The 12,848-nt window shown below is 40.7% G+C and overlaps 1 protein-coding gene across 2 annotated transcripts; it reads left to right on the top strand.

The window, feature by feature from the left end:
• Positions 1-2,707: 2,707 nt before the first annotated feature.
• Positions 2,708-12,848, top strand: LOC107383192 (uncharacterized). Of its 2 annotated transcripts, XM_015955674.3 has the most exons (6): positions 2,708-2,859; positions 3,920-3,954; positions 8,635-8,678; positions 8,751-9,130; positions 9,223-9,347; positions 11,831-12,848. In XM_015955674.3, the coding sequence occupies exons 2-6, from the start codon at positions 3,938-3,940 to the stop codon at positions 11,892-11,894; spliced, it is 630 nt and encodes a 209-aa protein (XP_015811160.1). In that variant the 5' UTR covers positions 2,708-2,859; positions 3,920-3,937; the 3' UTR covers positions 11,895-12,848. The 2 variants fall into 2 exon arrangements, with proteins under 2 accessions (XP_015811160.1, XP_070412139.1); XM_070556038.1 differs by lacking the exons at positions 2,708-2,859; positions 3,920-3,954 and adding an exon at positions 3,973-6,421.

Here is a 12,848-nt window from a genome sequence, read left to right as displayed (position 1 = left end):
TTTTTTATCTGAGTGGCGGGAATGGGCTTCCATAACTTCCTTCTACTTTGTAATATTGAAAAAATATTCCTGAAAACTATTTCATAACAAATGTTTCTTTTATGGTCACTGATTTACAAGCATATTTCCCTCCATGAAGATACATGTGAAACAAGACTTTTAAAAACAAATCTTTGTTTTTTTCCTTTAGTTTAATAACAACTTTCACTATATTTCATATCAAGATTTTACAAGGCTACCAACTCTACTTGTGTAGTGCATAGACATGAATACATAGATGCTCCATTGGGCACAGGATAGCGTAACAGTGTCGCTGCCATATTGGATGGGTCTCCTCACTCTCCAAAGTCAATGCAGAATGAGTAACTATGCCCGTTTTGTGCAGCCTACAGTTGCAACAACTGGCACACTAATGAAAAAGATTGATAAAATGTGTTTTTTAGTTGGGTAACCACCTTCCTCAGTAATAAATGCAGTGAAGATGAATGGAGGCCAATCCAAGATGGAGCTACGGCAGCGCCAGTCCACGGGTCATCTACGTACATATGTCTGTGGTGCCGCGCACCAGGCTAAAGACCAAAGGTGACAGATCATTTGCTGCTGTGGCCCCCAGACTCTGGAACACTTTCCCCCTGAGCCTGAGATCAGTGGACTCAGTGGTCTCCTTCAAAAAGAAGCTGAAAGCTCATCTGTTCAAGCTGGCTTCCGTGTGACCTCCTGTTCATCCTCGTCTTCCTGACTGGCTTCTATTCATGCTTAGATTCTGTCCGTTATGTCTTTTTTCAGGATACTGTGATTACCTTTGTTCTTTTTCTTTTTTTTCATCATATTTTCAATCAAAAAATGTTTCCCTTTATCCATCCATCCATTCATCCATCCATTTTCATCCACTTATCTGGAGTAGGGTTGTGGGGGCAGTAGCCAAAGGCGAGAGGCCCAGACTTCCCTCTCCTCAGCCACTTGGGCCAGCTCTTCCGGGGGAATCCCAAAGCATTCCCTGGTCAGATGAGAGACACAGTCCCTCCAACGTGTCCTGGGTCTATACCTTTAGGCCTCCTCCTGGTTGGACGTGCCCAGAAAACCTCACCAGAGAGGCGTCCAGGAGGCATCCTGACCAGATGCCCTAGCCATCTCAACCGGCATTTATACATTTTTTATTACAATATATTTTTAAAAATATTTTTAAAAATGTCTTCTTGTGAAGTGCCTCATGAATTTTTATTAAATTTGTTTAAGAATAGTTTTTTATTTTTCTTCTATCAGAAAATGTATTATTGTTACAAATGCAATCCCTGATGGGGGAATCTGTGGTAATTATAAGTACAGCTGGACAAAATCTGACGTTATTACTTATTGATCCAACCAAACTTCAAATTTGTTAAATTAGTTTCTGGTAGAAGCATGGTGTTGCTTCAATATCATATCTAGTAGCTTACTGGAACACAAACCTTAATTGGAAAATTATTTGGACCTTGTCAGCCATATATTTAATAAAAGATTATGTGAAAGATGAATCTTTTAATTGCTTTTTATGCTGAGAACTTTCTATTCCAAACTATAGGAAAACTTGCAACCTGATTTCCACCTTTCTTAAGCCTCATTTTAATTTTTATTTTAGAACGTATCGTTTGGCTTCATTTTCATAAATGTTGATATGCTACACAAAAGTGTTGTTCTCTATATCTGAAAATGAAGTCAAACAATAAGTAAAATAGATCAAAAGCATTCCACTATTGTCAACGCCCTGAAGACCTTTCGTTTATGTGCTCTCTAAATGTCTTCTTTCAGCGTTTGTCGCCCCCTTGCGGTTGTTGTCTTTTGTTCGTTTAACAATTTTTTCATGTAATTAAAAAATGTACTACTTAAACACAGTTTTACTTTTTTTAGGAGTAAAACGAATGTTATAATGTCTTTTTGAAAAGGAGGTAGACGATGATGAAAATTTACTGTCCAACCATAACTTACAGAATTCCTATAAAGTAATAGGTGATAAGTTGTTTCAGAATTTCTCGCAAACAGCAAAATTATTAAAAATGTCTTTTGAGTAAAGAGGTGGATAGTCATTTTTTATTTTGAAATTGTTTTTCTTTTGATTTAGGAGCAACGGGGAAAGACAAATACACGTTTTTAATTGAACTTTTATCAAGTTTATTCGTTATGTCGTTTTTGTAAACAGGAAATAGCTGCGTGCTGGGCGCATGATTTAGAATCGTAGGATTTCCAAGGAAGGTCCCGCCTTTCTCGCCTCTGATTGGTAAGAAGGGCTCTCCTACGATTGGCTATTTTATGAAACAACAATCCGATTTCACTCGCTAAGTGTAGGGCTTTTTTATGTCTGCAGCCAGATCTTCCGGATTTCTAAAGAAAATGTAAATTTAGCAATATAATAACCATTCTGTCCGTCATTTGATCTTGTCCTTTTATTTTTATTTATTTATTTATTTATTTATTTATTTATTGTCATATAGACGTAAGTGTGCTCTTTATCCTCATGTTTAATTATTCCATTCATTGTAGACAGAAATTTATTGTAAAAAAGTATGTAACATTTGTAAAAATACAAATAAAATAAAATAAATAAAAAGAAAAGCTTTCGGAGTAAAAAAAAAAGATGGTTTGTTTTTCCTGGTAAATGAAATAGCCAATCGTGGGGAGAGCTCTTCTAGCCAATCAGAGGCGAGAAAGGCGGGATCTTCCTTGACCATCCTACGATTCCAAATCAGGTATTTCTTGACTGGGAGTGCCAGCCAGGCAGAAGTCAGCGCCATCTTTGCTTCTCGTGAAAAGACTGAAGGGCAACTCTAAAGGCAGGAGTCGTCTTTCGCTTGAACCCTCTCTTCTTCTTCGGAGTGAGTTAAGGTACTGTGTTCATTTTTTGTTTTTAATTATTAATGTTTACTCACATAATATATCAAGTTAATATATATATATATATATTTTAAACTTACATATTTTATTTTCCAAGTCCTCGTGCTGGTTTTGAAAATGCGTCATCCTACAAACTCGCGACAGAGAAAAATATGAAGTTATTTCAAGGTGAAAGTTAAAAGTGTTAGTTTATAAAGTTTCTGGACATATTTTTGTTGATTTCTTGATGGAACAAAATCTCAGTGACTGGTTTTACTTCGTTACTTCGTGCGTTTCTAGTTTCGTTTCATACGTAAGTGCGCTCATTTTATTTTCGCTGTTTTTAAAAAAATATGTACTACATTTTATAATTATCAGAGTAGCGACTTCGTTTTATTTGGAAAAAGCACATTGAGGTAATATTCTGTATGCCATATGGTTTTTATATAAACGTCGTTTTAGAAGCAAAAATGTATTTTTTACAGAAACTCCAAATTCTAATAGATAATTTAAATGGAGGAATTTAAAGCAAATTGTGATAATCTAGAAAGTTTAAACCTTGTTTCGTGAGGGTGTGGTAATCAACACGTATTTGTCAAAATAATAGTCTTTAAATATAGTTTTAAATGCCACCATTACATTTGATTTTTATAAATTATATTTTGATACACAATGTACTTTTTGGTTGTAGAAAAAACATTTTCTAAAGTCCTTTTTCAAACTTCCTCTTCCCCTTTGAAGGGAACCTAACAGCGATACAAAAAAGGAAGATTAGAAACAAATTTCACTATATTTTCAGCTTAGTGAATATTTGTAATATTTGTTTTACTCCATAAAGATGAGGTTTAATCTTATCTTAGTATATTTTTGGTTTTTATGTTGAATGCATTTTCTTTTTTGTTGATGAAAAAGGACAAAGTAAACAAAGCTGAAACAATGAATGTGTTTTTATTATCACATTTAATTCGGCGTGTTATTATAAAGTCAGTGGTCTTTTCTTAGTTGTTGGTTTATTATTGAGAACTTGTATCTTTCATTAGCTTTAGTGGCCCTTTTTGTGTGTTTCTTTTAGGTTTAAGAGAACGCCAGAATGGAGAGCTGCCGTCTGTAAGTAAACGTTTTCTGTTCTACTTTGACACGTTCAGATTAGGAGTGAGGTGTTACAAGTAACATAAAAGTCCCCTGAGGTTTTTTGGGGTTACATTTTCCAGAGTAAAAAGTTAGTTTCCCATTTGTGGTGAGTCAGATTCAGTCTGAATCATGTGGCTCCAGCGCCAGTTGTCAGACGTTACCAGTAGTTTTTTGTGCTGATGAAACTTGAGGTTTGGGAGCGAGGACACGTAGCTCTCCAGATCGTTGAAGCTGCCAGGATGGCAAAACAAGCAGGTTGACTTTAGGGCGAGGTAATGTCTCTAGTGTACTCAATGTATCAAGAATGTTCTCACGTATGATGGTTAAAGGTGTGGAATACGGAAAAAAACATTTATAATTCATGCAGGCTGAACATGAAAATTGTCTACTACATTAGCTTCTGATAGAAAATGGACTCTAGGATTTGAAAACCCTGATAGATCTATGACTACATTTACATGCAGCCAATATCCGGGTTGTGATCAGTATTCGGGTTTCTGAGTTTATCATAATAACCCGTTTACAAGCATAAATAGAGTTACCACTAACTTGCATAACCCGATTTAAATGCGGACGTTGGGGTAGCGTCAGGATGTATGGACTACGTCATTTCCGGTTCTTCTTGTTCCGGTATCCGTGAAAACAACAACACGTTTCCCAGTTCGGAAGAGATAGCGACCTCGTTTGTTTGCGCTTTAGTTTCCTCGTCACTCCAAAAGTGTGGTGCTGTGCCGTGACTCGCCATGTTGCTCCCAACTTGTTGTTTACTTCCGGTGTTCTGGCGCGTACAAGACGTCTCGCTACTCAAAAGACCAAGATTCCTTGCGAACAGAGCATGCATAGAACACACGCTTTGATGGGGATATCCCGATATGCGTTTACACGACCAAACATTCAGGTTAGAAAAGGGTTACCCCAGGTTTAGTAACCGGGTTATTAAAAACCCGGTTATGAGCATATCCGGGTTTTTGGCGGTGTTTACATGGACCTGCGGAACCGGGTTATTGTGAATATTTGGGTTTTAAAAGGGTTACTGGCTGCATGTAAACGCACTCTGTCACACTTTCACTTAACATTTATGGACTCGCCCATCTTGACTCACAACGGTGAAAGCTGTTGTTGGTTTAGCATCCAGGAAACAGCAGAGAATGTCTCTGATAGTATAAACTAACCGTTAGCTTTAGCAACTCCACCACACAGCAGAAGCTCCTCCAGGCTTGTGTTTATTTGCGAAGATATGACATCAGCCTTGCAAGTCAGTGGTAAGAGTTGCATAGCTGTTAACCCGCCAGAGGCGAGATATCCAAATATCAGGAAATGAAGCTCAGCTCTGATGTTGCGCACTTCTAGTTCCTGAAACAAGCACACCAAGACTTTTTGTCCCAGAGTACAACTTTTACAAGGCATTCATTCCTACTACAGACTACGACAAATGTATTGTTTAAACGCGTGTTCCACACCTTTAAAATGGCTCTATCGTAAGCATAGAGTATAATTTGTGATTGCAATATTAAGCCGAGCTTGTTTCACACACACACTGAGCTCAACGCTAAGCATTCCTCTTTTTGACGAGATATTTTTCTGCCCGCCCGGCACACTGCGCTGAGCATTCCTGCTTATATCCTACGAGATAAGGAGATGGCAGAAGCAGGAGTTTCAGAGGATCGAGGAAAGGACTCTTAAACACAAAGGAATCAAAGGAGCTAGTTCAAAAGAGAAACTAAATGATCACTAATCTGACGATGGTATGGCTTTCACATGGAGGATGTTGAACAAAATGTGGCAATTTGCAAAACTCATCGTAAAGCCATTGCTGCAAAAGGTAGCTGTAACCTCCACCAGAAGACATCCACAGCCAAGTGAAAAGTGTTGCAAACTCTGCATACACACCAGGGAAAACATGAAATAAACCAACTGTGGAGCACAGTGATGTCTTTGTTTGCCAGTCTTCCTGGGTGAGCCAGAGGCAAATAAGGGAGTGGACAAGAGCAGTTACAGACTATAAAGGCAGCATCATCATCTCCTGCCAATCATGGTGCCTTCTTTTACCAGTGAAACAAACATCTTCTGTACTTGGTTCCTCAACACAGCCTGGAATATCATTGCATCTTAAGGGGGCATATTATGCAAATCTCAGCTTTTGCTTCTCTCTGTGGATCTATGTGGCTCTCCACTGCTCCTCTAAATGCTCCAAACGTGAAAAAGGACCCATCCATCCATTTTCTGTCGGATTTTGGTTTCAGGAATTATGTGCCTAAAATGAATCGTTTGATAATGGAATAGAAAAAACCTTTATTATCTACGAATGAGAGGTACTCGTTTGTGACATCACAGGAGAATAAGCATCCAACCCTCCTCACCCGTTCATCCTGGAGGAACAGCGGCTTTACTCAGTGCACCTCCTGGATATCTGACCACCTCTCTTCATGGCAGCCAATCGGAGGTGGGTGTTACCAGCTACAGCCCTGAAACGGCTCATCCTTGAAGGTATTGAAACGCAAGAATTTGGCTGCTACGTTTGCTTTATGCGAGAGCGATTTGTGCCAAGAACTTAAACAGGTTTTGTATAGATCATAGAACTATTATTACTTGTTATGGTATATCCACCCTTTAACATCAGTTCAACCATTAATGTGATTGTAGAGTTTGTACTTTAGGGATGCTTTTCCATTGCTGTTGAAGCAACAATAAAGACTTTGAATCTTGAATCAGAATATTTTATTTCTTGGATTGTTGTGTTAGTGATCTTTGTTCTGCCAAACATTCAACAGTTCAGTGTTGTCAGGACACGTTGAGCTGAACACAGCCCTTAACTGATGACACACCCTAATATGCAGTTCATTTCAAAATGATACGCAATAATTAATCTGGTATAGTTGATTATGTGCAACACAAACACACCTGAGCTCACCCCAGTGAAACTCATCCCAGGTGAACCGGTTAGCTCAAGTTTCTTTTATAATCTGTGGTACACACCCAAAGTGCCAGTGAAATTTGCTCACACCAACAACACAAAATAGAGAAGAAAACCTACTTCTGTGGCTTCTACAGTATAACTTTATGTCGTGTCTGAATGTATCTAGTAAAACTTCAGGTTTATCTTTAGACGTGTAGAAGTCACAAGTTGTTTTACATTTGTAACCATTAGCCAGACTATTCAGTCCTTCCTCAATGGTGATTTTCCAGGATGTGCTTCATAGCAGTCTGCATAGCGAAACTGCTAAATTCTTTCCAACAGTATAGATGTGTAGTGTATTTTGTCCAAGTGGGTTTGCCGTACTTTGACGTCATTGGCAGTCGAAGGACCCCGAGCCGATCTTGCACCCGAGCCGATCTTGCACCCGAGCAGATCTTGTACCGACACCGGCTCGGCAGAGGGTAAACGAGCCGAGGCGACGTCGTGCTCTGCTTAAGAAGAGGTGTTATTTTCCCGCTTCAGAAGAAGCGTCCAACGTGTTTTCACGCTTTCTCAGAGACATGTCACGTCGCTAAGTTGTTAGCGCCGCGCGCTAACACGTCTATAGTGCAGCGTAGCGTGTTGGAGGTTTTAAGGGTTCAGATGAAAACACCCGACCTCTCAGGCTGCTCACACGTCGATCTTAAGTTGTCGCTGTTGTGTTCACATCGTAATACAGTATTAGATGCGGTTAAAGTCAGACATGAAAAAATAAATAAATTTTCCATGAATAAGTGATGATTAGCCTGGTGGGGGGAGGAAAACCTGGCCTAATAAGCACTGGAGGAAACCCTGTCAAGATCGTCAACACTCGTTTATCTTAATGCTATTGAAACATGTAAACCAAAAAGCATTATATCCACTGCTACCTTTCTAATTTTAAACTCAGTAACTTATGCTGTAACTTCACCTTGCCCTGCCTGCTCCTCCTTGCTGCCCGCCGGCTGTGATCACAAGCGACAACATAGTAGTTCCCGCTGCTTCTTCGGGAAACTGTGCCAACAAAAACAAAAAAATTTGGGATCTTGTAGGCGTGGCGGTGGGATTTCAGCCGTGGCGGGTCGCCACGGCTACGCCTATGTAAGGGAAACCCTGGCGTGACCATCACCCACAACTCTACAGTCAACGCAAGGCAAGCTAACGTTAGCGTTTTAGCTAAAATGCGTGATCCGAGGATTTGGGTTGAGGGAGAATGCAACGAGTCGCTATATAAAGCAGCCGCAGCGCCGCTACCTGCATATAAACCGTGTCGCGGACACCGCCATGGTGAAATGACGCTATGCATTACGGGGCTCCCAGGGGCAGATAAGAGTTGGTCTCTCTCCGAGAATAATTATGAATTTAACAATGATTACTGCCTGATGACATTTTCCCACATCTGCAAAGCTCACTGGAAGGACACAAACCGAGGACAATATTTTCCTGATATGCAGGGTTTATTTAATTGTCTGAAAATGTAGCACGTTTAAAAAAATACCGCGATAATACTGAAAACCGTGGTAATTTTGGTCACAATAACTGTGAGGTTACATTTTCACTCCGTGACGACCCTAGTTCAGATACCGCACTGGAATACTCTGGAGCTTGTACTGGTTCTGATATCACACTGGACAGCTCTTGCAGTATGTACTGGTTCTGATACCGCACTGGACAGCTGTTTTTTTTATTAACCATTAATGTGATTTTTTTCTGTTTGTCAGATTCAAAAGTTTAACAGACTTCCCACGATGCAATGGATTAAGAGGTAAGTTTACACCATTTTTAAATACAATATGAATATTTTTCTTCAACTTCACATGTGTGGTATGTTTTATAGGTACAAAATACCTGGATCAGGTGTCAAGGTTTGTGTCTGAACGAAGGAGCACGACACTCAGTCTAACTAACCCAGCTGGTGCCACACTGACGATCGGACCCATGAAGGACACAGAATACAAAGACAAGCCAGAGGAAGTGAATGGGTGCAGCAAGTTTTACCTTCCCACCAAATTACAGTTTCAGGTCATCGGTTATGTGGAAGGAGTCTCGTTTACCTGTGAGCAGCTGATTCTGATGATAAACGAGAACGGGGAGTTTTATGGTTATGATGGAGATCAGATGCATCTGGTGGCTTCCAGCATAGAGGAACTAATTCAAAATGGATTGGACTATCCTTCATCCAAGAGCTATTACTACGGAGAAGCCTTCAAAGATATGGTAAGTCACTGGGAACCTGCAAGATTTTATGACTGATGGCTTTAATGAGGGGGGAACCAGGGACCACTGACACTTTAGTTTGTTTTGTTTAGACACAAGAGGACTGGGAAAAGGTGAGAAGCAGTCCTTTGGGCCAGAGGTTGGATAAAGAGCATCGTGAACTGGTGGCTTCACAAAAATCTCGAGTCTCAGAGATCATGAGAATCAAAAGACAGAGGTTGGTCTCCTTGTCTGAATAGTTTTGTATGTTTAAATATAGCGATACTCTTTTAGCCTATGGAATGTTCTAAATGGTGTATTTCCTAATTAAGACTGATAATGTACGTTCTTTTTCTAACTTTGTTCGGTGTTTCACTATGGGAATCGCCCTGGCATGACCAACTACGGAAGCTCCAATGACATTACGTCTGTCCCTGACAGGCCGGTTGTGCCGTGCCCAGGCTCCGCCCACCCAGTATATCCACGGCCAACCAACCCCTCCTACTCATTCTTGCTTTCTCCCCATGAGAAACTACACTATGCTCCCTCAGCGATCTTCAGGCTATCTTGGCTAGCTGCTTAACTGTTCCCAGGTGTACCGTGAGGATATTTTGCCAAAAGCAGTCCCAGCGCTGTCTGGATTTGCGCGTAGTATTACGCGAGTAAGTGCTTCTACGTCACTTGGTACACTACACTAGCAACAGTCACCGCGTCACGGCTAACTGCTCCCACGGCTACTCTGTTGTCATTGACGGAGTAGTATTAGCGACTGTAGCTCAAGCTAACACGTTGAGGCGAACTTGTCCTTTGCTCGTTAAGCATTGGCTTGCTAATGAGTTACTTTGGTGCAGCTAACGTGTCACGACGACTGTAGGGTTGGGCATCGTTTGATTTGGAATGATTCCGATTCCAATTCCTCGTTTCGATTCCGGTTCCTATTGATTCCCGATTCCGATTCTTTGAAGACATGACATGCTTTACATGAGCCAGCTAACCACAGGTCCTACTTGATGAAATAATCTTAACTTCAACATGAATTTTAATTCTATGAACAACAACATCACCTTCATTTAGACAAAAACATGTTTTGGAGAAAAAAAAGACTTGCAGCACAACCAGTGTGTTTGTTTCTGACCACAACCAAAGTGTGGAAGAAGCCTCTGGGATGAGAGGCTAAATGTCTCCAACATATCCAGAAACGTCCAGCTGTTTTCAGCTAAAACTCTCAGGATGATCATGTCCAGGATGACTGAGAACTACACCTCCATGCTGCAGCAGCATTCAGTCACAACAGGAACTTAAACGTAGCTGCTGTCAGTAACAATCTAACAGATTTAAACATTAAAACTCAACAGAAATAGTTCAGAAAGGAAATTTAAATGTTCACAGCTTTGTGTGTGATTTATTATCATTATTATTATTTTTTTATTGTGGCAGAAGCTGGTGTGGTCCACCACAGAGAAGCTGCTCTAGCATGATTATTCTACAGGTTATTGTTCAGCCTTCTGACGCTCACATGTCTGACTGCTGATGCTCTGTGTGTGTGTGTGTGTGTGTGTGTTGTTATTTCTGTAGTAAGACAAACTCGCCTCACCATCTCCAGAGTTTGTTCTTTAAAGTTTCTATTAAATCCACCGTGTTGACGTATTTAACACGTTTCCTCTACGCTGCAGGAGTTAAAGTTTACATCACGGAGTAAAAGTTCGGCAGACGCGTTTGTTTATATTTGGCTGCTGCGCGCCGGTTGGGGGAGGGGGGACTCGTGCTGCACACAGACAGCTGGTGTGGTCAGCTCTGAAAAGCCTTGATCACAATTTGCAGATCACGTAGATTTTTCATGGAGATGGGCCACGGATTCCTCTTCCGTCGGCATTCTAGGAATCGAAATAAAAAACTTTGAGAGATTCCAGGAAAAATGAACAGTTGGAACCGGTTCCAATCGATGCTCGATGCCCAACCCTAAGTCGACGAGTTGCCCTACGTATAGAAATGAGCTTTGGTTGCAGACTTGCTTCTGCATACTAGCTTGCTAACGCTCTTTCAGGCGATTGTGTCACAGCGAGTCGGATTTTCAGCTATGGCTTCCACACCTACCCCCACCGAAGTGTCGGAACCGAAGGCTAAAGAATGAAGAAGAAAATATCAGTTCTATAGCGCCTATCAAGATAAAAATCACGAGGCGCTTCACAAAAAAAAGTAAAAAATTAAAAATTATTTATAAAATGGTTAAAAATATATTTAAATTGAGCAAAAAAATAGACAATTGTGTTTAAAAAAATGTAAAGAAAGAAAGAGAGTGAATAGGTGGACGGTAGACCACAGCACAGTAGAACGGGTCCTTACGCCCGACTTTAATCAGCTGCAGTTCAAAGGAAGCAAAGTGACCAGAGGTTGTAGAGCTACATGGAAGATGGTCTCTGAAAACAACAGCTAGGCCTCCACCACGACCAGAACCCCGGGGCTGGCTAAGAAAAGAATAACCACTCGAGCAGAGTTCAATCAGACCAGAATAATCAGATGTTTGCTGCCAAACCATCCAGAAACGTCGACTATTGGATCTGACATAGGTGAATTTTTAGAATCGAGCCGTCGTCATCGACGCTTTGCTACAGCTCTACATTGGAGCTTCTGCAGTTGGTCACGCCAGGGCGATTCCCATAGTGAAACACCTCATTCTGTAGTAGAAGCTGCTTTATAATCCTCCTGTCTCCTGTCCTTCAGGTTAGCCCAGCAGCGTGGCAGTGGCCTTCCTTCTCGCATAAACCAGCTGCAAACAGCAACGTGATAAAATAAAAGGCTCCTTCAAAGAGACTCTCAGGTTTGCAGGACCTTGAACAGGTGCTGCCTATGCAGGAAGGAGGATACTTCCACTTTTGAAAGGGAAACCAGGTTTTTCATTTTTTAAATTATTTCCTTGAGCCACTAGGTGCTGAAATGATCCTTTACAGGGTTAATGTAAAGTCACTCCGCCCCCTGTGGTCAGAATACCACACCAGACCACTCCCCTGAAGTCCTACAAAGTCTCTACAGCAGTCCATGCTTACACCTCAGAACAGATGAGCTATACCTGGTCAGCGTTTATTGTAATGTTTATCATGGTGCAGCATCAGAAGAAAACGATTTATCTCCACAAAAGGAGTCAAACAACACTAGCACATACTGGCTCAAGAAAATTGTTAAAAAATATAAAAAAGGTTCCTTAGTTTGCCTTTAAATAAAATATTTCTTGTACTTGGAGAAATAAGTCACCAAAGTCCTCAAATCGTGAAAGGGGGCAGTGTCGGAAGCAGAAAGAGAAGAGGGTGGAGCACGTAATATTAATCATGCTTGCATGTAAATAAGCTAATGAGTGCCTTTATTTCTCTCTGGGCAGCAAGCTGAGTACATTTAAATGACGTCCTAATTTCTGTCATCTATAAAGCAGAAGTTTTAGGAGTTTGACTTGACGCGATGGTCTGTTGCAGTTGTGGCGTGTTTTTAAGAGACAAGATGAATATGACCTCAGGTTTGAGGTAACAGGTGTAACTTCCTCTTACCTCATGTTATGTGGCACTTTCAGTATTACATGCATTTGTCAACAAGACCTCTGAGCTTGACAACTGCGAGATGATAAAGGGTTGGAGCACTCAGGTCAGAGGAGTTATTTTACGCTGAGCAGATAAAAACCAACACTTCGACAGCCCTTTTCGGTCTTCTCAGATTTTTTTTTCATGTGAACATTAAAATACTCAGACCTCTT

The sequence above is a fragment of the Nothobranchius furzeri genome, chromosome 11 (genome assembly GCF_043380555.1).
Source record: "Nothobranchius furzeri strain GRZ-AD chromosome 11, NfurGRZ-RIMD1, whole genome shotgun sequence".
Classification (NCBI taxonomy): Eukaryota; Metazoa; Chordata; class Actinopteri; order Cyprinodontiformes; family Nothobranchiidae; genus Nothobranchius; species Nothobranchius furzeri.
The sequence above is the reverse complement of the archived record's forward strand: the minus strand, read 5'-3'. Positions and strand labels throughout refer to the sequence as shown.

What these genes read in the sequence shown, in the direction of transcription:
- LOC107383192 (XM_015955674.3), top strand. An exon ending in GAGAAGCCTTCAAAGATATG is followed by an intron (nt 9,131 to 9,222) that starts GTAAGTCACTGG and finishes TGTTTTGTTTAG; the next exon opens with ACACAAGAGGACTGGGAAAA. An exon ending in ATGAGAATCAAAAGACAGAG is followed by an intron (nt 9,348 to 11,830) that starts GTTGGTCTCCTT and finishes CCTGTCCTTCAG; the next exon opens with GTTAGCCCAGCAGCGTGGCA.